Source organism: Podarcis bocagei, assembly GCF_964188305.1.
Source record: "Podarcis bocagei genome assembly, chromosome: 1".
NCBI classification, from domain to species: domain Eukaryota; kingdom Metazoa; phylum Chordata; class Lepidosauria; order Squamata; family Lacertidae; genus Podarcis; species Podarcis bocagei.
In genome coordinates, this window is record NC_138125.1 from 59167192 (window position 1) to 59192388 (window position 25197).

The 25197-nt window shown below is 40.6% G+C and overlaps 1 protein-coding gene across 1 annotated transcript in view; it reads right to left on the bottom strand.

Moving 5' to 3' along the window:
- Window positions 1–25197, bottom strand: part of PDHX (pyruvate dehydrogenase complex component X) — a 49677-nt gene that overhangs the window by 8223 nt on the left and 16257 nt on the right. The window contains exons 5-8 of the mRNA XM_081165343.1: window positions 23459–23557; window positions 12972–13143; window positions 11766–11913; window positions 3446–3504 (exon numbers count right to left, since the gene is read on the bottom strand). Of these exons, the coding sequence (XP_081021469.1) occupies window positions 3446–3504; window positions 11766–11913; window positions 12972–13143; window positions 23459–23557 (478 nt within the window). The remainder of the gene's footprint in view (window positions 1–3445; window positions 3505–11765; window positions 11914–12971; window positions 13144–23458; window positions 23558–25197) is intronic.

Sequence of the window (25197 nt, forward strand, 5' to 3'; positions counted from 1 at the left end):
AGATTTCCCAAGCCTAAAGCCTGTTCATTCCTGGCTCATGTAATGTTTATATGTATCCCCAGTAGCTGCCATTTGCAAGTTTCCCTTTTCAGACACAAGTCACCACACATATAGAAACTCGTTTGAAAGAAGTGGAACACGACCCTTTGAAAAGTTTCCTAGGATTGAAGTTGGAACATTTAATAATAATAATAATAATAATAATAATAATAATAATAATAATAATAATAATAATAATAATAATAATAGATAGATAATACTTTATTTGGCTATAAGCCCACAAGGTAAAAACCAATCAATAAATAAAATAGCATTTTACATTCTAAAATATCAACTAAAATATTTCAACGCATACTCTCCTTCACATTACATACAATCTCTAGATGTACCATATTGTGGCCTTGATTATAAAGATGGTGGATAGAGTTTACTAGATTTTAATAGTCATGCAGCATTCCATGAAGTCTTTTATATGAAAGAACTGAATTCAGGAATCTGGGTAATAATAATATATTTCTACTCTGCCCATCTGGCTAGGTTCCTCTAGCCACTCTGGGCGGCTTCCAACTGAAGGTTAAAAATACATTAAAACATCAGTCATTAAAAACTTTCCTGAACAGGGCTGCCTTCCAATGTCTTCTAAATGTTATATAGTTGTTTATTTCCTTGACATCTGATGGGAGGGCGTTCCACAGGGTGGTTGCCACTACCTAGAAGGCCCTCTGTCTGGTTCCCTGTAACCTCACTTCTTGCAGGGAGGGAACTGTCAAAAGGCCCTTGGTGCTGGACCTCAGTGTCCGAGCTGAATGATGGGGGTGGAGACGCTCCTTCAGGTATACAGGACCAAGGCCATTTAGGGCTTTAAAGGTCAGCACCATCATCAACACATTAGCTTATTTTCTACTTCCCTGGATGAAAGGAAGACTCAGTTAATGACAAAAAGATCTCTCAATGTCATGGGCTAAGAAACTGAAACTAAATTCAATAAAGCAGGCTATTGGTAGATGTCTTGCCTGCTGCCAGGTCTGAGGGACATCCAGGCAAGGATGTTGATAATTGGTTCAACTGGAAGACAGGTGTTTGGCTGTTCTAGACAGCGCCAACGGATAAAGTTTCCGGTTGAGGAATATTTTTGATCTAGTTTAGCACCTGGATAAAAAAGGAAGCCAGTAATGCTTTCTACCATTAGCTGCTCTCTGTCTCAGAGGATCTGGACTTGGCTAGCACACTGCAGCCCTCAGCAAAGTCTCATTTGGATTACTGCAGGAAATCCTCTGTAGGGCTGCTGTTGGAGAGTTTAAAAGGCTGCAACTAGTACAGCATGGGAGACCTGCTTTTTGACAGATGCTAATTGGTCATAGCTAATAAGTATGTGATCTTTTAAGGATAGAAAAGTTTACTGAAGTATAAAATACCATAAGCCTCTTTACCTATACTAGCAGTACTCAAGCTAGAAAAAATAATACCAAATAAACCAACGAAACGTTTATTAGTGCTGGGCCAAAAAGGAATATCAGGCAAGGGTTTATTTTCAACTAAAAGACAAAAAAGCAAAAGAAGATAAGCTCAATGTTCAGTTTTCTTTCCATATTAAACCTAGGAAGAAAGTGTTGGCACATGTGAAACTGAAACTAGTAGTCATTCCTTATCTGCACGGTGTAATGTAAACAATCTAGAAGAAGGTGGCTTCAAGGTCAGAAGCATGAGCAATGTGCCTTTGGGCCTAGAGAAGAGACAGAGAGAAAGAGCTCTGTTCTTCTCCCTGCAGGGAGGAAGAAAACCATCTCCAGATGCGAACCGTACTAGCATCATGCTAGTGTCTGATTTATGGGCTAATGATGTTAAAAAGGTAAAGGACTCCTGGACGGTTAAGTGCTGTCAAAGGTGACTATGGGGTGCGGCGCTCATCTCGCTTCAGGCCAAGGGAGCCGGCGTTTGTCCACAGACAGCTTTCCAGGTCATGTGGCCAGCATGACAAAACCGCTTCTGGAGAAATGGAACACTGTGACGGAAGCCAGAGAGCACGGAAACATTGTTTACCTTCCCGCCACAGCGGTACCTATTTATCTACTTGCACTGGTGTGCTTTCGAACTGCTAGGTTGGCAGAAGCTGGGACAGAGCAATGGGAGCTCACCCTGTCATGGGGATTTGAATCGCCAAACTTCCAATCGGTAAGCCCAAGAGGCTCGGTTGTTTAGACCACAGCACCACCTGCTCCCCTACTGATGTACTGAGCCATTAAGCTGTAAACCAGCACTACAACTTACTTCCTGAATCGTGGGTGTGAAGTGAGTTTATTGCATCAGTGATTGTCTCCTCAAAAGGCTTAACAACGCTGCGCAGAGTGGAGCACACAGAGGAGTGTGCTGGACAGATTGTGAGTTGGAAAAGATACTCACAAATATTCAACAGAAAGGCACCTTCACTGACAATGCTTTCTGCATGAAGGCCAAATAAAACTAGCACATCTTTCTTACAAATTCAGTGAGCTGATACAGATCAAGTGAACTGGAAATCCCAGAATAATGGGGAAATATTTTAGCTTCCTCTTAAGTAAGAAGATGCCCACATATGAGGAACATAATTTTAATTGAAGATGACACTCTCAAATCCTATCCAAGATAGCAGCCCACACAGGATTTGCTTTGCATAGTGCTAGAACTGAAAAACAGGGCAGACAGAAAATTTTGCATTTTATGCTGCTATGTAAACATAAACCCATGTTCAAACATATGGTACTTTTTTTTGGCAGTTGCAGGTGGTGGGGGTGCATTTATTCATTCACAACCAGATACAATGATGAATTGGACGTGAGCTAAGATAATGAGGGTTAATCCAGATCAGACAGAGGTGCTGTTGGTCAGAAGAAGATCTGAATGGGGAGTGGGAATCTGTCCCATTTTGTTATTAATGGTAGTGCAGGCACCTGTACTAGCTGCCATACCGAACCATATTCAAGGCAAGATGTGCTTAAATTCCACCAGTTTGCTCCCAGTAGTGCTGTCTAATTGGTAACAAAGGTTTAAAGATGATTTTAATCCGAAGACTAGATAACCTTGAAACAACAGTAGTCCATGTGTGTAGAAGAATTTAGATCAGCCTTTCCCCACCTGGAAGCAAGGCCGCTAGTCAAATTGGCTGGGACGGACAGGAGCTGTAGTCTAAAACATATCAAAGGTACCAGTTTGAGGGATGCTCTAGATGGTCTCTGGTATGGCAACAACACAGAAGCTGTAATCTCACCATTAAGAGAATGTCTATCTGAATGGTGACTAAGAAACTACTTCTGAGGCTAGCAAATATTCCAGAAGAACAGAGAAAGGGGGAACTGATTTTGAGCTGACTTCCAAGGCACCAAACCTTCAGTTAAGCCTAACTCAACACAGCACTTACCATTATTGAACACAGAAAATCTACAACTATCATTAAAGAATGGTTACTTACTTTCAGGGTAACTGCTGTTGCTTTGATAATAAAGTCATTCACTGACACTTTAATATCATCTGTATAAAAGAGAGCAAGAAATTAAGATACATAGTTTCAAGATAAACAGTCCACCTGCCCCAATTTGTACAATTAATATACGAGTCATTAGCAGAAGAACAGAATGACCTCTTATAAAATCATGTAGTCAAAACCAGTTCTAATTACTTCATAGTAGGGGTTTATAGTACCATAAACTCAAAACATATTTCTGCTGTTGCTATAGGAAAACAACGATTTAGAAATGATATGCTATTAACTGAGAGCGTATAAAGCAGAATACTTGCATCCTCTAGAGTCTACCAGAATGGAAAGTCTTTTTTTTTTAATGCATTCCACAATAATAATGTTTTATTTTCCCCCATTCTTTTGCAGATAACAGCAAGGAACAAACAAGACCAACCCAGAAACTTGGATGCCTTTTTAAGAGGAGATGTAAATACAAGGGGGAAATGGAGAACAAGACAGGAGATGGAAAACCACTAGTCACCAAAACACCTCCACCTATGAAGGAGAAAGGGGGGAAGGCTTATTCAAGACAAAATATGTAGAGATTTGCAATGATGGCCAAGATGCCTTTGCAGAAGTACAGCTGGAATTTCCTCATCTCCACTCTACTATCATCTCTTCATCCTCATCCCTGAGCTATGCAGCATCTTTATTGGGAGCATATCGATTAACAGTGTTATCATTTAAACCTCAAACTGCTTACAATGCCAAAGTCGGTGTCAAGATAGGTGATATTATTATCTTTTCACACAAGAAATACAGCTCTTCTTTTCACACAGGGAAGCTTGCAAGAATGCTGCAGCCACATAAGTTGGGTCAATTGAAGGGGCATTTTGCACTCAATCAGTATTCCACCGGGGCAGCATTAGGTGCAAAAGACCCAGAGGTTTGGTCCTGCCCATGTTGTTTTGGTATTCACACATGGTCTCCAGCGGCAGCAAGCAATATCATGGGGAAAGGTGTTTCCACGTAGCTGGGTATATGTGAAGGAGCCCTTATTAGTGCACTGGATTATACAATCAAAAAGATGGTAACTAGAGCTGTACATCCAAGTTGAGCAGGCAAGGTTTCCAACTGACTCACTGAAATGAAATGTTCATTGACCACGTAACTTGGAATACAAGAGTAGTGCTGAACTCAAAAATGGGGGAAAGATGCCAGTCATTCAGAATAAATACTGCTGTTATATCAAGCTTTCTGTAATCATTTACTGTAATCAAGTTAAAAATAAACATGATATTAAACCAGTAAGCTAAAGGCTTAAAGATTACTTCATCAATTAAGGTAGTTTTAGAAAGCATTTTTAAATCTTAAGAAAAAAATTCCTTTCAGTAGCACCTTAAAGACCAACTAAGTTAGTTCTTGGTATGAGCTTTCGTGTGCATGCACACTTCTTCAGATACGTGCATGCACACGAAAGCTCATACCAAGAACTAACTTAGTTGGTCTTTAAGGTGCTACTGGAAGGAATTTTTTTATTTTAACTATGGCAGACCAACACGGCTACCTATCTGTAACTTAAATCTTAAGGGTTGTACCCAACAGTGTGTATGTGGAGCTCTACTTACACGATGGGACTACCCTTCATTTCCTTATGTGCCCTCCAAATATGTCTCTAGAGCAGATGTTGAGGGAGGGTGAAGGGCTACAAGGGAGAAGAAAGGAGTAGGAGGAAGTTCAGTTGCCCAAGTGGAAGTCTGTTGTGCAAATGGGATGGCACAGCATTGGAGAGAACCCAAAGTGATATATTCATTATAAGTTTTAGTCAAAAAATATAGCTCTTAAGGTATAACAGCATTCTGGATGAAAGTGGTAAGGGTTCTATACAACATAGAGGGTTGTATACGATGTAGAGCTAAGGCTAAGGTTCCATTAAGGGCAAGGATTTTTCTTGTGTGATGGAACCTTCTCCTGCTCTCTATCCCCCCACCCACCATGTGTCCTTAAATCTGTTCTGGGTTTGAGCAGGGAGAAGATTTGAGCATGGTGTAGAATGCATATGGGGTGAGGAGACTGAGGCAAGTCCTGTTGTACTAGCAGGAATCCTTTTGCTGGCATTTGCTAGTGCAACAATTTAGCTGAATACAGCTCATAGCACATAAATGATTTCATATACCTACCTACCAACCAAAACACAGTTGACGTGCAACTATTTTTTGGAAAGGCATAAAAGAACGAAACAGGTTAATAATTATATTTAATTGAAGGAATAATGTCATACACAGGAATAATGTCATGTGCAGATTTGCTAACCTGAAGTCAAACATTTGTGGTAACAACACCAGCACAAAATATTATCCATAATTTTATCACACATACACACAGACCAGTGAATGACAGCAATGTGTAAGTACAGTGGTACCTTGGGTTAAGTACTTAATTCGTTCCGGAGGTCCATTCTTAACCTGAAACTGCTCTTAACCTGAAGCACCACTTTAGCTAATGGGGCCTCCTGCTGCCGCCGCGTCCCTGGGACACGATTTCTGTTCTCATCCTGAAGCAAAGTTCTTAACCCGAGGTACTATTTCTGGGTTAGCGGAGTCTGTAACCTGAAGCGTATGTAACCTGAAGCGTATGTAACCCGAGGTGCCACTGTATTACACACTGGTTTACTGTGATGCAAAGATCTACTGTATGTCTAAAAATACAACCAAATGAGAAAAACACAGAAAATAGAAATCTCATTGTTCAGTCTGATATTCTATGATGCATGAAATGGAATAATCAAAAGAATTATCTTGCATATCTGTTCAACTGTAAAAGCAAAACATGTCATTGTGTGATGTCCCTTGGGGACTTGTCCTGTTCAGATGACTGAGATGAAGGCACTGGCAAATCATGAAAATTGCTTTAAAAATAGAAGTAAACAGGTAGGAACTCTGTTGCATAGTTGAAAATTCTAACACATTTGAAAAAGGTAAAAACAAACAAATCGTCCCTGATAACCCGCCCTTGTCCTTTCTGGTTTGGATACCACAGGGCAGTTCCTTCATTGGTTCAGGTTCTATTTAGGTATGTTGAGAAAGTTTAATAAAAATGGGTACCTGAAGCCTATTAGATCTGCACAAAATCAGAATTAATATTCAAAATTCCATATATATATATATATATATATATATATATATATATATATATATGAATGCAGACTGCAGTTAGAACCACAACACTATTACAGTATATATAATATAAGCAGCCAACAGAACTGTGGTGGAAAAATCCTTCATTAGGTTGCAGTGAACTTTATTATGTCTTAGGTTGCAATCCTATATACACACTAACCTTGCTTGAACTCAAAACAAGCTACTCCTGAGCAGACGTGCACAGGGTTAGATTGTTAAAACGTGTTTCAAAATGTATCTGGCCTTCTTTGTTTTGAGAGGAGCAGTTTGTTTAAATCAATAATGTGGAGCAAAAAAATGTATTTTTCTGAGAGTAGTGTAGAAAATAAGTAGGAAGGTAGCCTTTAAACAAACAACAGAAAAGGGACACACAGTTTTTCTACAAAAATATAGCTGAGGAAGGTTCAAACCAGACAAAATTACTATGAACTTAACCCCCTATATATTTGGGGATGGAGGGAGAAAATTTGCAGAACCGTAGAAGAATGTTACCACCAATTCATATTGACCTTAGTTTTTCCACTGACCCCATGCCTGTCTCAAGCTGCATAATCATTTTCCCTATTTGTCCTAACAAAGTACACTAGCAGTAAGAAAAAATAATATAAATACCATGCAATGTTCTTATTTAAGCCACAGAAATCTCTTGTTGGAGACCTGAAAGCTGGAAATCTCTTTTTCCCCTTCCCCCAATTGTAATGCTGTCAAGCGTCTAATTATGGGAGCTCAAAAACAAAACACAAACTTCAATAGAGTTAGTTTTATATTGGAAAACCAGAATCACCATATGAATAAACCGTACCTGTTTAGAATTCTAATGGAAGACTTTTGGCCTTCACATCGTCCAAGGCTGCTAATTAAAAAGGTAACCTTGAAATGCTTCAGCCAAAAGGCAAAGCCATTCATGTGAGGAAGCTTACAGTGGAACTTGTGGATTCTTGTTGCAGTTGGGAATATGGCCGTATCAAAGCAGTTTAACTCTTTGCAGAAGCAAAGCTTCCATTAAATCAAAATCCTTTGCCTGTGGCATGACATCCAGGTGACCCTGTTGGTCATCAAAACCAATTTACGAATGATCAGTGCTAAATGCTAGACTGAACACACACACACACACACACGAGAAAGAGAAGCCGTTTACCAAACTACAGCTAAGGTTCAGAAGACTGTAAAGTGGTGCAAAGACAAATTTTGTTCCATTAAAATGCACCAGGTTTTGGAGCACAAATGGACTGTCATCAGAGGGACTGCATATCTTGAACACATACCGTAATTTTGAATTAGGAGAGTCAAGGAATCCCCCCCCCCTCAAGTATAGTCACTGCTGAAGCGACATTCGTTATATGAAAGACATCAGACTGCTTCTGACTACCTTTTTATCTCCTTTGTGCTAGGCTCTCTTTGGAAGTTTCCTTTTGCGACACTTTCTACTAGGCTGTCTTCTCTCCCACCACCCAAGCTGTCTACATTTATGAAACTGAGCTAATTATTAGACACAAATATAGCCTTTGCTATCATGTGCTATCATGTGTACTATTTAGCATTTCTGGTTTAAAGTCTTTTGTATAATAGTGTCAGCAGCACTGATCTAAATTATCAGTTTCCTTTTTTAAGGGAGACGGAATGCCTAGGAAAAATCTGCTGCCTTTTTGCAGCCTAATGCAATATCAGTAGACTCTGGAGAATAACATCTTTTTTGGATTTTCCTGGTCTCAAACCTCCTCCTCAGCCACCAGGGTTCCTCTTGTCCACTTTCCCTCACCTGTTTCCTGCCTGAAGGGGGCATGTCCCCCCAGGGAAGGACCAACAGAGGGCAGCTGCCTCTCTCTCCACCTACACAAAATTCATTGTTTCTGTGCTAGACTTCTCCGTGGAAATGGCAGGCAGAGAAGCTCACTTTTTAGGATGTTCCCCCTCCCAGGCTCAGAGGTACTTGCTGGGTCTCAGAGCACAACCGGTTGAGCCTGGGGAGATCTAAGAGAAGCTTTAGGGAAGTCATCAGTCAGCCCCAAGAGTCAGCTCAATGAAAACCATCCACAGAGGGACTCTGCTGGCAGAGGGATGAAGGAATAGGGGAGAGCCTCTTTCCTCTCAAGTTTCAGGCTAGGTCTCTGAAATGCAGAGGTCAAGGGGAAATGTCCTGCTGTCTTATTTACATCAATATCATCATTTAACATATTAATCGCTGAACATAATGAAGTCTCCATGTCAAATTGTTTCAAAAAATGGCCCCCCAAAATTTAACAGATCAAATTCACTCTAATTTTTGAAGCTGGGAAGGAGTTTTTTTTTTTGGGGGGGGGTAAACCCCAACTCACAACTGTTCAGCTGAAGGGAGAGGAAGAGCTGGCTCTGTTTCTAAACCTGCCAGCTGCTCCAAGCTGAGTTGTCTTGCCTTCTGTTCTGAACTGAGAGGCAGAACCTTGCTATGCTTGTGCAGGCTCCTGCCAAGCTTTGTGTATGGAGCAAGAGTGGGTTTCTCCAGGGCTTTCCCCCCCAGCTGGAACTCAATTCTTGAACCTCTCAGGTGGGTGCCATTGCCATTATGAAAAAACAAGGGGAGGCGTTCATGGTGAGTTCCAGCACCTCTTTTTCTAGAAAAATAGCACTATCTGCATTGTAGCTCCAGATCTGGAGGAAATCTCAGGTGCATCTCTCTCACCAGAGCCTGGCTCCTCCACCTGATGATGAGGACTGGTGAAATTCATGAAGCCATGCCCCCTAAGACACAGCATCTTCATGGGAACTAACCTTGTGAAAGATTTGCAGATCTTCCTCAAGAAACTAATCCTTTATCTCCCTCAGATTTTACATATTTTACATATTCTTCCCAATCTGGACTCCTATTAAGTGGGCACAAAGACTGCTTAGTTCAACGATATATTTCTGTCTTGACCCCCCCCCTCTCTCTCACACACACACCATCTTCAGCAGTTGTACTCATCGTCTGTTACACTTTATCGAATGAGACCCATTCAGCTTCAGACAGTTGTTCACGTGCGCATATTTGTCTAACAAGGTGTTTTAGTCTATCTGAATCCTTAGAGAAATTTTTTAAATACAACCCCCCCCCAAAAAAAACAACAACCCCTACTGCTGTCGTCCAGATAATTCTGGCTTTTCACCTTTTATAAGAAACACATTCTCTCATGGCCAGTGGTGGGCAGGGCAAAATCAAAAGTAGGCATGGTCAAAGTGGGCATGGCTAGAGCTGAGAGTAGATGGGCTGCTCCAAACACTGACAGCTCATGCTCTCAGTCTCTCATTCTAGCCTCTGCCCTCCAGCACAGCAATTAGGCTTCAAAAAAGCCTTGCATTGGAGAGGTGCGTGGGTTTATGGGTGAGCGAGCCTGTGGGCCAGAGCACTGTGAACCCCATCCAGTCCACAGAGCAGCAATTTCCCCATCCCTGTTTCACAGCATGTACTCATTTTATAAATGTTTTAATTTATGTATAAAAAGTGAACCAGCAATTTTGAAGCGCCAATACCTTTTAAAACAGGGCATTTTAAATTATACCCCCAATCAGGGAAGCAATTTCATTCTCTGTGTTTAAAGCATTAAGTAATAGAGAGGCAGCACTCTCAATTTCAACGGAAAATCGTTACAGCCGAAACAGAATTAAGAAATCAAGGCAGCTTAAATGGAAATATGGGGAAAGCAAAATTGCTTAAATCAATTTGGTGATTTGCAGTGTGATGGCACGGGCTAAAGCCTGGACCGTGAGAAGAAGGGGAGGCAAGCAAACCTGCCAAGCCAACCATTCTTTTTTGTTAGCTTCATCACTGCCCCCAAGTGGATATATCTTTTTTCTTCTGGCTGCCTCCACTCAACAGCCCTTTAATCTCTTGGACTTTTAACCCGCCCAACCTACTCCCTGGACTGAGGAGAGTGGTGTGGCATTTAGGTGTGAGGTGAATAAACAAGGCCTCAGAACATTTTTTTCCCAAAACACCTCAGCTATCTGCCAATCTCCCATTCCCACCACCCTTCTGAGTAATACCCCTCCCCACCTTCTCACTATATAGAAGGGTCTGGCAACTTCTGTTTCAGTGTATCTGAAGAAGTGTGCATGCACACGAAAGCTCATACCAAGAACTAACTTAGTTGGTCTTTAAGGTGCTACTGGAAGGAATTTTTTTATTCCCCAAAACATGTCATGGTTTTACTTAAGGTTTTAGTGAGACAAGAAGTTAACAGTTTTTGTTTATTTTAGGGGGGAAACCCTAGGTTTACAGAGTGAGTAGTTACTCATAAGAGCAAATCAATAGAGAAATATGTACCTAGTTAGACCATTTCCCGAACCAAGTCAATAAGTCAACATTTCCACCTCTCAGTTCAGCTTCTAGGTCCCTTTCTGACCTCTCTGATGCAACACCCAACTGTGCTTTTTCCACAGCCCTTTCTCCTCCCTCTCTTCAATTGTCATGGCTCTGACGCAACAAGTCAACTACCGTATTTTTCGCTCTACAAGACGCATCAGACCATAAGATGCACCTAGTTTTTGGAGGAGGAAAACAAGAAAAAAAATATTCCGAATCCCAGAAGCCAGAACAGCAAGAGGGATAGCTGTGCAGCAAAAGCAGCGATCCCTCTTGCTGTTCTGGCTTCTGGGATAGCTGCGCAGCCTGCATTCGCTCTATAAGACGCACACACATTTTCCCTTACTTATTAGGAGGGAAAAAGTGAGTCTTATAGAGCAAAAAATACGGTACCTTATTTTCTCGCTTGACTCCAAAGCTAATTAGAAAGAGTGTGTTTCCCCTTCATTGCTAGGTTTGTTTGTTTACTTAAAACACTTCTTACCCACTTTTAATTACTGTATAATCCCAAAGAATGGTAAAATGGAAAGCAACAACACATAACACATCACATCACAGTAACAACCCTAATTAAATTTCCTGTGCAGGAGAACCCCAGCAAAAAGTAACAATTTTACAAGAGGCAAACAAAACATGAAGGAGTGAACAGTTTCATTCCTTCACGTGCAGGATAGTTTAATTTATTACCAGCAATGCTTAGCTGGGTCGCTGAATATATAAATACTAACCATCCATGACAAAGTATGCAGAATTGCTGACCAAATAGTAGATCAGGATAGATCAGCAAATGGAGCATATTATATGAAACAAAAATTTATAAATAGTAATAGTTCACCTTTTGCCAGCTCTTGCCTTAGTTTCATAACAGCACCAAGGTCACAATCAGCAGTTGCATATGCATGAGGTATGGTGGTTTTAGATTCTGTTAGCCTCTGAGCAATAACTCTTCTAATATTGCTAGCAGGGACTTCAGTGAATGTGCCCTGTAATAAAAAAACCACACATTCCACATACTACATTAAAGGAAGACAAGTTCAATGAAATATGCTAATAGCAATAAATAACAAAGTTTGAATTTCAAAACAATATTGATGGTGAAAGTTGGAATGATGCGATCCACCCAGAACCATCTCTGCCATAAGGAAACTTTTCAAATGATCTCTCATCTTTTTGAACTCAGTACACACTTTTTTATTTTTATACTATTAAAACAAGTGATAGATGTATTTTACTTGAAGGTGTGCCCCTACAAAAAAGTGGAAAAAGCCTCAACAAGTTTGTGTATCTCCCCCAAGTCTTTTTTTTTTGTGCAATTAAAAAAGAGCACCTGTGTCTTCTCAGATAGCCCTGTATATTTTCTGGAGTTTCCATGATAGGGAAGCGATGGAGAGCCGGGGATGCCTTTTTTAACTGCAGAAAAAGAAAAGGACTAGGTGCGGCTGAGGGCCATGAGGCGCTTTTTAAATTCCCACCAACCCAAGAAAATGAGGGGAAGGAAGGGAAAAAAATGCAGCAGGACCACAGAATTGTAGAGTTGGAAGGGACCCCAAGGGTCACCTAGTCCAACCCAACGCAATGGAGAAAACTCAATCTAAGTAGATCCTAAGAAATGCAACTCTTTTAAAAATGAGAGTGGGGTGGGGACCTTGCCCACCTTATAAGCTTAACTAATGTAATTTCGACAGTGCTATGTGACCCCTGTCACATAGGACACTTGCGCATGCTTATCCATGTCCCTGTGGTGGACATATGCAAAATGTTCTGTCTTCTTTCAACTGGGATGTGACAGATTCTAGAATTCGCTCCCTTCTTCTTCCTTGGCATCTCTCAAGTCCAATCTGCATGTGACTATGACAGAGATAGCCCTGTATCTATCTATTCCCCCGACCAGCTATTTGAACGAGATACTGTGACCTGAATATGAAGATCCCTCTTTGTTACTACAAAGCTTCCTTTTATTTTAACCCACATGACCATGTTTTGTTTTGACCTGTCTGAAAATTCATGGGGGAAAGGCAATTAATTCTGCCATAGTTATTACCACAGAAGCAGGTCGACCTGGCACAGAAACAGGTGGAGCCAGAGGACGAGAAGAAGGAAGAGGTGTTGTTGCTGAAGGCACTCCAGGTTGTTGTGCAGGGAGTGAAGAAACCACTGGCTTTGCTGCTACAAGCTTCCCTTTCTGCTTCTGCTCTAAAAGCTTGAGGGCATCCCTGTTGTTTAAACGACAAATGCAAACACACTTTAGAATACAGTAAAAGCAGAAACGCAAAACAACCCACACCCCCGAATTAAAAACTAAATCTCTAATGCTAATGAGGATTGCTGTGAACCCCAACAACTGTTTGAAATATTTGCAAAGTTATTTTCTTCTTCTTCTTCAAACCAGAGCCACTTCCTGCTCCAAGTAATCCTCAACAATTATGGGAACAGTGGTTCACTAATATGCCAAGTTGTGGTATGGGGAGTGGGGGGGAAAGAGCTTTTATCATCTTTCTTCCGCTAAGGCCACCTTTCAATTTTCTTGTTGCCCTCGAGATATATATTTCGGACAAACCACATCCCATAGTGGGATGGGAATTTAATCCACGACAACTTCATCACCTTTGAAATCAAATGTGTAACTTGGGTTGGGAGTGAGGGGTTGGCAACACAAAAGCTGAAAACGTGACAAGCTGTGAGTTAGTACTGCAACAACACCTTAAAATTGTAGCTTGCAGCTGATCTGCTTTTTATATCACAAGACTAAAACTAAAATTAAAAACCCTGGGTGAGAAGACTGTGTGGAAAGTGTTTAATCCAAGATTAGAATTTATGAAATAGGAAGCAAACACATTTTTCATTTTGATTTCCTGCGCACGCAAAGTCTCCCTGCCCTGCCAACACCTTTTCTAGACACTGCTATTATTCTGTCCAGGGATTATGATGCAATATATACAGAACGTAATCTTCCCACAAGTTTGGTACATGAAATGCTCAGTACAAGGTACAGGTGAAGTTCAATCAGCAAACAACAAATTCTCCAGGGTTGTATATGCTTCCAGCCAATGTACTATTGTCATTTTCATGGTTACAGAAGCAGAATCACTTTTTGATTTTTAAAAATCTTACTCCAGTTATTTAAAAAGTCTTCAGATATGAAGAATTTAAACAAGTATCCCAAGAAGTTAAAATATTCAAATATGAGTAATTTGATTTATAACAGATTTTATTAATCCAGTGTACCAAACAGATCTTTCAAATTGTGCCATTTCCATAAGCATCCATGAGGTGGGCAGACTGTAGACTGGTGAGATCTCCTCTTTTTATTTACTGAAACACAAAGGTTCAATTGGTTCCTGGTTCAAAACAGTGGCTCAGGAAGGCAGAATTGAGGAATAGGGTTCTTTTTACATGGCTCAGACCAACAATTGGTTTACTGTAACAAATTGAATTTTGAATCCTTTAACACAAAAAAATCATTTTCCACAAATCTATTGCAAATCATTCAGAGATGAATAAGTAAAAGTTGATCTACCTTACGCTCATCACTGCTGTAGTTCTCATGTATCATGAGAGATTTCTCATCTAGTCAGTCCATACAGTCCGTCCCCCCCACTTTACAATTATGGCTGCACATACAGCTACAGTTATTACTGTCAGCCTAGTACATTAAATGGAACAGTACCAACTAAACATTATTTTTCCTCTCAGCCATTTCTCAGACTGGGTAATATGCAGCTCAAATATCCACTGTACTTTACAAGACACAAGACAATAAGTTACTGGCGTATTTAAGGCTTCTAAAAATATGGATTGGATCCAGAATAAGTTGAACGTTGGTCTGCTTCTGGACAAGTCATGTGACCCATGCTGCACTCTCAATGTGGAAGAAGCACTTTTTCTGGGGCGAGAGCATAGAGCAAGAGCGCAGCATCCAAAATGGCCACTGCGATCTCACCCGAAGAAACAGGATACCCCATTTGTTTCCAGGACACTTGGGCGGTATGTGCTGGTTTCCTCACCAAAAAATAGGGAGCCATCTTGAGGGATATGCAGTCCCTTTCCCCACACCCTTGGGGTGAATTCTTGCTATAGCTAAGGAAACGTCTACATTAATGGTGGCTGACAAAGCTTCCCATTTAAATTGGGTCCAAAACCATGTTATATGTTGACATTTCCTTTAAATGTGGTTACAGCAGAAGGGAAAGAACTTGCTTCAGAGAGAGGGAGAGTGAACTCACATTCCCGAGGCTGGTTCCTGAATTCTTAACAATGATTTAGAACAGGCACCCCCAAATTCGGCCCTCCAGATGTTTTGGGACTACAACTCCCACCATCCCTAGCTAACAGGACCAGTGGTCAGGGATGAAGGGAATTGTAGTCCCATCTGGAGGGCCGAGTTTGGGGATGCCTGATTTAGAGGAAGTTAACTTTACATCCATACTGGCAAGATTATAACAAAAGTATCATTATTTACCTTTTTGTTTTATCCTCCTTTTCTCTTTAATTGGTGATTTAAAAAGAATACCTAGAAGGAATTCACTGCCTCAGGCTGTGATGATGACTACTAGCTTAGATGACTCTTAAAGATTGGCTTTTTTGCACGCCACAGTAAACCACCATAAATTGCTTGCCATGACTGCAACTGCTGTGCTAGCATATGGAAGAACAAACCATGATTCCAGGCTTAGTATTATATACAGGCACCAAATGGTTACACGGAGTAAGCCTAAAATAAGTCTAGGCTACATATCATGGTTTGTTGGGAGTAAAACAAAAGCTGTGATCCCTGGTTTGGGAGTAACATTAAAGCTAGAATTGAAGTTTATTTCCTCCACACACCAGCCCCCAAAGGTATATTGATGGCAAACTATTAACTATGGTTTCCTGTGACATGTGAAGTGGGTCAATGTATCTAACAGATGCTATCAGCAATGGGATTAAATGGAACCTCAATGTTCAGAGGTAATAGCAGATACTGGAAGCAAACAACAGAACGGAGGTGCTACTGACTGCAAATAGTATTAGACTAGTTAGGATTTTCTGTCATTCATTCTCGTTCTTAAGGCAACAGTACTATTTTCTTATTTTGAACTACAAGACATCATTGGAAATCAAAGCCAGCGTACAACTGTATGTGTGAAACCTGTCAGTGGAGAAAAAATAACCTTGTTCCAAGTTACATAGATGCATTTTGGTAGGTAAAGAACAAAAAGAAGCCTGGGGAATTATATTACAGTGTTCATATAATGGAACATTGACTATTTTTAAAGACTGATATAATAAAGCCATAAAATTTTACAGTCTTCAATTTCTTAATTCAAAAAGCCATAACTAGCTTGTGCAGAAAGACTGGACAGCTTAAAATAGCTATTAGGAAATTTATACTGCTAGCTGCATTATTAATAGATTTTTCCTAATTCACAGAGATTTGCAAGTTGTGGTTGAAAGAAGTTTTCACCCTCATTCTCATACGATAAAATACCATTATCAACTCTTTCATACCATTACCAGCTTCAGTGACTTTGGAATAATTAACATATTCAAAGCACTATAGAAAATCTTAGTAACAGTAATAAATAATTACAGGGTTCAACAGGACAGGCCATTTGTCAGCCAGAAAGATGCTTAAATGTACTGAAAATTACATATATATCATACATACATCTTCTTTTAGATGCCACAGTACCCCCATAAAATTTAATTGCTTCCCCTGCGACTTGCATAGATAATATATTGCTGCTAGTTATGAATTAATTTATTTGTGACATGCAGCGCTTTAGTTAATAATTATGGGAGCTGATCTGGCTCATTAAAATCAATAGGGGTTTTGCCACTGAATTCAATGAAGTATGAACTTCAGCCATAAACATCTGACCTGGTGTGTGAGCTTCCTTTTCACTATTGTTTAATTTACACAAACAAGTGTCACTTTGCCTTTTATTAGATGTTCTTAAAGTATGCTGTATATAGTTATTTGATTTTTTTTTTTTAAAAAAGCTATAATAGGTTGTGGATAGATCCTCATCACTGGAGGAAATGTGGTTATAGCCCAACACTTGGGGTATAAAAAAATACAATTCATATTCCAATTTTACATATAAGCTGGTTTCCAGGATTTCTTGGTTTGTGATACAAAAAGAGCAAAGGTATGTTTTAACAGGACAGAAACTGCTTCCACTAAACTGTATAGAGGTTAGAACAAACGGACAATGTATATATTTCCAAATAAAGGTAAAAGCCAGTATTATTAAAACCAAATACAGGTTCATGCTAGTAAAGATTTTGTGGTAACTGACCAATGAATCCTTTATATGGAATCCAGATCCATTTCCACAATTAATTTGCAAGATAGAATTCAAGGGATTTAGCTACTTTAACTGGTTAAGATGTCATGGCCTATAAAAATTGTGTCTTGCTGCCACCTGCAGTTCTGAAAAGAACCAGGCTGGGAATTATCGAGCCAAATACTGTCAGTAAGATTAGCAGAATAGTGTGAACAGAACAACTAAGAGGGTTCTTTGTAGCTGGTGCTTTTTTCTAGGGGTACTCAAGGGGCAAGCAGTTCTGGCACTTTATTTTCTAGAAGAAAAGCACTGCTTGTAGGCCCACAGCTTCAACTGGACCCTGAATTTCTTCTCAAAGCTACATAAGCAGGTTTCAGTTTGGATGCCAGGCTAGCTCTGGTCCTGAAATTTCTGCACTGGCTGCCAGTGAGCTACCGAGCCCAATTCAAAATGTTAGCTAGTGTACCAAGTGTTAACAGTTTTGGGACTCAAGCAGCTAAGAAAGCATCTCCCCCATGTCAACCATCTTGGGCCCCACATTCGGTCGGGGACACCCTATTGGTGGTGCTCTAGCAGCCGTGATGTTGGCAATGACCTATAGCAGTGCCTTCTTGGTGGTAGTTCCCCGTTCATGGAGTGCCCTGCCTGGTGAGGTGTGTCTCTCTCCCTCATTATTGACTTTCAGGAGAAAATTTAAAGGTATCGGTTTACCCAGGTATTTGATGGCTGATAAGATACTGGCCAAGGCAATTCTGAAATTATTAACTGTGAGGGGATGCGATGGCTTTGAAATATTCTTAATTGTTTTAAAATATGTTTTTTAAAAAATAAAAATTAGTTGACATTGTATTTTTTTAACGTTTTGATGTCTGCTGCCCTGGGCCCCTTTGGGAGGAAGGACATTATACAAATTGAATAATAAATAAAAGATAGATTTCCCAAGCCATAGTTAAGTCACCTTCAAGACAGAAAACTGCTGAGGTGACATCTCCCACATGGCAGGTCCATCTTTACACAATTCACTAGTTTCTCCTCTGGCTTCCACACAAGTAGTCATTTTACTGACTAACTACAGCTGCCATGGAACATTCAGTCTCCTTGGCAGCTACGGCCAATAACATTCAGCAATCCAACTACCGGCATAAAGACCATGAACTGCAATCTGTAAATAACATTCAGGCAGCAGGCAGTTGTCATGTGCACACTGAATGCTACTTCTATGCACAGAACTGCTGATTCATGCATGTTTAGGGACTAACTTCCAAGTAGGCAACTTTGCCCATAGTTCACTTATTTTAGGATTTATTTATTTTTCCTACTGAAAAGGGTTTACCAAAAGCATAAGAGTTGCCTAACCCACCCAAGTAAGTTTTTTTATCGCTCTTTCACATACAAGAGATCCATGTTTACCTGTGCCTTGCAATACAGCTCAAAGCAGATGTGAGAGCAAAGTTGGAAGAATGAACAGCCCTTCTGAATTTGGCAGGTTTCCAAACAGCATGGTACATACATATTAAGTAGAAACACACCCGCCCCTATTTTAAATATTCAAATATCCACAAATATCACCTGCATTCATATTAAGACTATGGCCAGACTCCAAAGAACTGTGCAACTAATTTCACACACACAAGGGACTTTTGGCTTGTGTCTTTCAAGACGCAGATCCCTGTGCCGTAGATCCAAACCTAGGAAACTGAATTTGTGATACAGCTGGCATGGGGAGGCTATTGAAAGTGTAAAAAGCAAACTAACTAGCCAAGCTCAAAACCTTGGCTGCACCTATAGTAGCTATCTAAGATCCTAGTCCATATTTTTTCCTTTAATATAGGAATTGGTTTTTTTAAAATTATGTAAACACTGGATAGCTAATCAAATACAGTGATACCCCGCAAGACGAACGGCTCGCAAGACGGAAAACCCGCTAGACGAAAGGGTTTTCCGTTTTGGAGGCGCTTCGCAAAACGAATTTCCCTATGGGCTTGCTTCGCAAGACGAAAGCCCATAGGGAAATCTCCGGGACAGCGGGCAAGCGCAGCGCTTCTTCCCCACTGTCCTCGGACCTCCTCCGAAGGCTGGCGGTGGGGCGGAAAGCCCTTCTCCCCGCGCCAGCCTTTGGAAGGCTCCTCCGAAGGCTGGCGGTGGGGCGGAAAGCCCTTCTCCCCGCGCCAGCCTTTGGGAGGCTCCTCCGAAGGCTGGCGGTGGGGAGAAAAGCCCTTCTCCCCGCGCCAGCCTTTGGGAGGCTCCTCCGAAGGCTGGCGGTGGGGCGGAAAGCCCTTCTCCCCACGCCAGCCTTCAGATGGCTGTCCTGAAGACTTGCGGTGGGAGGAGGGTTTTCCTTCCCACTGCCAACATTCAGAATGCTGTTCTGAATGTTGGCGGTGGGGAGGAAAAACCCTCCTCCCACCGCAAGCCCCGGGAACAGAGGAGAAGCGCTGCGCCCCTTCCCCTCTGTTCCCGTACCTGTCCTGAAGGCTTGCGGTGGGGAGAAAAGCCCTTCTCCACACCGCCAGCCTGGCAAGCGGTTTCCATAGGAACGCATTCATTGATTTTCAATGCATTCCTATGGGAAACCGTGCTTCGCAAGACGAAAAACTCGCAAGAAGAAAAAACTTGCGGAACGAATTAATTTCGTCTTGCGAGGCACCACTGTAGAATGAAAAGTGCCAAAATTACTAATAAAGTAATGCTGCCTAATCCAACAGAAGAAACTATTGACATACCATTATTTTTCCATCTCCAATTTAAGAAAATGGGGGGGGGGGAGATGGCCCCCATGTATAAGATGCCCCCAAATTTTGGACATTTATTTTTTAGGGGGGAAACCACTAGTCTTATACATGGAAAAATACAGTAATAATCCAGCTAAAACACTTCAATGTATTCCAAGTCACAAATGAATGCATATATGGAAAAAGTTCAAGTCTTTGATTGCTCAGGGATTTTGAACAGAGTATCAATAGAAGAATTGTATGCTTAATTCCCACATACTCCCAAGGAAATGGCTCAAATACACAGGATATGTGTACTGCCATTCCTTTGAGTTTTGAAAAGAGCAGCCAAGGCAAAAAATAATTGCTGAACGTATCATCTACAGAATTTGGGTCTTTTGTTTGTCAGTCATGCCCACATGCTATACTGATAGTAAGCACCATTATGAAAATAATTGCAGACAGCTTATGCAATTACACAGCTTTGTATACTACATAAAACACTTGACTGTCCAGTAAACATAAAAGTTAATTGGGTAACAACATGCTAATAGGGAAACCTGAAAGAGGAACAAGAACAATATTTGATGGCAGCAATGATTAATCAAGGTTTATGGTAAGTGCCAATGTGAATATAGATTTGTAAGCATTGCAGTACTTTCCAGGACAATGATACAACCCACCACATTATGTGTGATGAATTGCACTTAATACTGAAACTGGATGGCACCGGATATATATTTCAATCTTTTAAATTTCTTGCCTTCAAGAGATCAACAGAATAATAAATAAACAATCTCCCATTCCCACCACCCTTCTGAGTAATACCCTTCCCCACCTTCTCACTATATAGAAGGGTCTGGCAACTTCTGTTTCAGTGTATCTGAAGAAGTGTGCATGCACACGAAAGCTCATACCAAGAACTAACTTAGTTGGTCTTTAAGGTGCTACTGGAAGGAATTTTTTTTATTTTTATAAATAAACAAGTTATACAGACACTTGCCTTGCTGCCTTCAACTAGTAAGCCTGACCAGCCAGACAAAGCAGTAATAATTTCATTCAAAAATATCTGAGGCCCCCTGATCTGTGATAGTTTCACACCAGAAGTATCAGGGCTCGCCCAATACATTTTGTAGCCTGAGGTGAAGTAGCCAATGACATTTCCCACCTGTATGCAAGTCCTATCATCCCTAGCTAACAGGACCAGTGGTCAGGGGTGATGGGAATTGTAGTCCCAAAACATCTGGAGGGCCAAGTTTGCCTATGTCTGTGCTAATGGAACAAGGGCATTGGATATTGCCCTTAGAACTGAATTACCGATAAATGCTCTAGGGTTCCTTTCCATGGAGATACAGTGGTACCTCTGGTTTCAAACAGGATTCGTTAGCACGACTGATGCTTGCACAATATAACGTTCCTCTCTCCCCTCCCTTCATGTCCTCCCTATATCTGCTGGCATTTGGGAAGGGTGCGGGGCACATGCCCAGCGAATTTCTGTTGCCCAAGCATAAATCCTTAAACTTATGGGACATGAGACTTTACACTACACTACACTACACTACACTACACTACACTACACTACACTACACTACTCTGGATGCAAGCCTTAGCTGCACAGCATATATTTTCCCAACCAACACTCATTCAAATCTGTTTATCCAAACAAAAAAATATCCATAAACTGTTGGTTTTTTAAAAAACAACAACAGTAACTATGAGTGAATGTGTCCCTCTTTTTTACCACGATTTAGTAATTTTACAGTGATGATTTAAACAGCAAACTCCTCTTTTAAATGGGCTATTCCAAGACAATTTATTCTGTTAAAAGAAATAATAAAGGTAGGTGTTGGCATGTGTGTGTTTTAAAGGCATTTCTCTAGCTGCAAACATCCCCTCTACTCCTCTAGCAAAATCTGTGGTACATCTCCATGGTTACCAGGAAAGGTTAATTAGATATCTTTGCGACCTAGAGGGTTCCCACCTGCCACGAACTACTTACATACCATAATTTACAGTTACACTTACATAATGACTAAGCTTCCTGATAATGAGCTGCTATTACAAATGATATAACATCCACACAGCTCACTGTTCTGTCTAAATCAGGTCACAATGTGAACGAAGCACAAGCTGTGCTGCTTCTCATTGTTGTTTGTTTTAATATATAATTTCCTAAACCATTTAAATCTAGGTCTTGACTTGGTATAGGTCTATAACAGTATAGGCAGACAATTTTTTCTAAGGAAGGGGGAAAGCAGCCTTCAAGCAGAGGTTGGATGGCTGCCCATCAGGGATTCTATAGCAAAAGATATCTACAGTGGTACCTCTGGTTCCAAACTTAATTCATTCCGGAGGTCCATTCTTAACCTGAACCGTTCTTAACCTGAGGTACCACTTTAGCTAATGGGGCCTCCCGCTGCCGCCGCACCACACGATTTCTGTTCTCATCCTGAGGTAAAGTTCTGAACCCGAGGTACTACTTTCGGGTTAGCGGAGTCTGTAACCCGAAGTGTTTGTAACCCGAGGTACCACTGTATATCAGCAGTGGGTTGGACAAGAAGGCCTTTGAGAAACTGTTCCAACGCCATGGTTCAACCAAGTTATGTAATTTCTGTCTACTTGAAAAATCTCAATAAATTCAAAACCAAAGCACTATACAGTGGTACCTTGGGTTACAGATGCTTCAGGTTACAGACGCTTCAGGTTACAGACTCCACTAACCCAGAAATAGTACCTCGGGTTAATAACTTTGCTTCAGGATGAGAACAGAAATCGTGCAGCGGCAGCAGGAGGCCCCATTAGCTAAAGTAGTACCTCAGGCTAAGAACAGTTTCAGGTTAAGAACAGACCTCCGGAACGAATGAAGTTCTTAACCTGAGGTACCACTGTACCTCTTCTGCCAATTGATCACACAGGTTTCAATATCAGAAACTGCTTAATTGGGACATCAGAAACTTTTGTGGCTGTGGAATGTGTGATGCATAAACTAGTGGCCAAAATTGTGTGAAACCTTTTGGGAAAAGTGTATTTCTGAGGTTTGATGGCTCATAACACCCCTATTTGTTTTAGTAATGTCATAAAATTATTTATCAATGGGAAGATAATTTAATGAAGAATGTAATGCAATAAAGTTTGTTCAATTATCTGTACTCTATCAAAAGTTATAGCCAAATAACCAGAAAAAGGAAGCACAACTTGCTTAGGTTGATATGCAGTAGCTTTCCTTCACTTGAATGTAGCCAATGTGCACGAGTGTTTAGAGAGCCAATCAGGTGTTAAAAAGGTAAAGGGTAAAGGTTTTGCTGTAGTCTTGCTTTTCTCTTTCATCCTTCCTTTCTTCTACCACACATATATACCAATATATTTCAGAGTTCAAATATGCCACAATCTAATAACAATTAGAAAATCTTCCTAAGATAGCTTCCAATACCTGTTTCATTGGACATCAAATCAGTCTCAACATCTACCTAGCACTGATCCTTCCTACAAAAAAAAAAAAATTGAGGAAGAAATATAGAAATAAAGGAAGAAAGGAGTGAACGCCGTACTCTTTAGTGAAGATGCTTCGAGGACCTGAAGGTGTGCAACCGCTTGCATCAAGTCCATGTGTCTCCAGAATGTTGCGAGCAGCAGGACTTAACCGAAACCTACAGACAAAGCAAAAACTGCATTAAAAAGGCACATATTTAAAAACCTGTCAATTTTATATTCTAATTCTGAAACAAGCCTTTGTATGCTCTCAATTTTGTAGTCAAAATGACAACAGGCCACACACAGTATCAGCAGACTTGTGGTAACCCTGAAGTTAGTAAAAGTAAAAAATAAAAAATACAGGACAGCCAGAATATTAAACAATATATTTAAGAATGTAGCATCTAAAAAGAAGCACATTTGATCATCCTGTTGCATACATATAAATGAACTTTAGAAATCCACCAATACCTGGATGAGCTATGTATCTGTGGACCCTATTTCCAGACTAATGGCTCTTTCTCTTATTGCCAGGAAACTATCAAGTTGTACAGCTCTAGCTATGCATAATTTTGAATGCTTAGAAGTTTATTGTTTTCATATGCACAATTGAAGATTATACCAACAACAAAAAATGACCGAAACACTCTACACATGAAAAATAAGTAGGCAGGTATATCTCCCATCACAACCATATAACTGAGATTCTGAATTTTTTTTTTTAATGGAAGAAAAAATAATCACGGGGAACACTCTTTCCTAGAGTGTCACTGACAATCAGACCAGACAATACTCGGCTAAATGGACCAATGGTCTGACTCAATATACAGCCCTACAAAAAAGTTAAATCCTTTAGTCTCCAAGCAAATCCAGAAAGACATGGGGCCTTTACCTCAAGGACCTCCTTGACACTAAAGGGTTCCCCATCATGCAGAATGTCACAAGCTCAACTACAGTATAATTGGTCACTTATTTCAATGCTTTATTTCAGCATTACTCATTACATTCTGAAGTGAAGGATGTCTGTCAAGTCTTCCAGTGTTATGACACAAGTATTGGAAAGTCTAGAACCGCAGCACTGTTTTCCTCATTTCTTCTGCTTTGTGTAATATCTTGCCTGATGAAGAGTTCTGAAATCATGTCACTATTTTGTGACATTTTGTTTGGTCCTAATAAAGATATTACCTAACTCTGGCTTTCGGAGTTTTTTTATTCTTATGGACCGACATGGTTCCCCTTGCTTTTTATATTACTTTACTACAGCCAGTGCTGCTAATACCATTGCTATCACTGAAAGTTCACAGGGGTATTAAAACTGGTCTCTTACCTCCATGCTTTAACCAAGGTTTGTTGGTTAAAGATTCCTGCATCTTCATCCAAAAGCACTACAGTGGTACCTCCAGTTACGTAACCCTCTGGGTACGTAAACTTCGGGATGCGAAAGCGGCAAACCCAGAAGTATTTTACCAGGTTTTGCCATGTGTGCATGCACAGAAGTGGTCCTCATGTTGCGGAAACCTCGGGATCCGACTGGACCTCTGGAACGGATCCCGTCCACAACCAGAAGTACCACTGTACAATTTTTCTCTTCTGTACAGCATGCAAATCTACAGGCATAATATAATAATAATAATTTATTATTTGTACCCCGCCCATCTGGCTGGGTTTCCCCAGCCACTCTGGGCGGCTTCCATAGAAACAAAAAAAACACACTAAAATATCATACATTAAAAACTTTCCTGAACAGGGCTGCCTTAAGATGTCTTCTGAATGTCAGGTAGTTGTTTATCGTTTTGACATCTGATGGGAGGGCGTT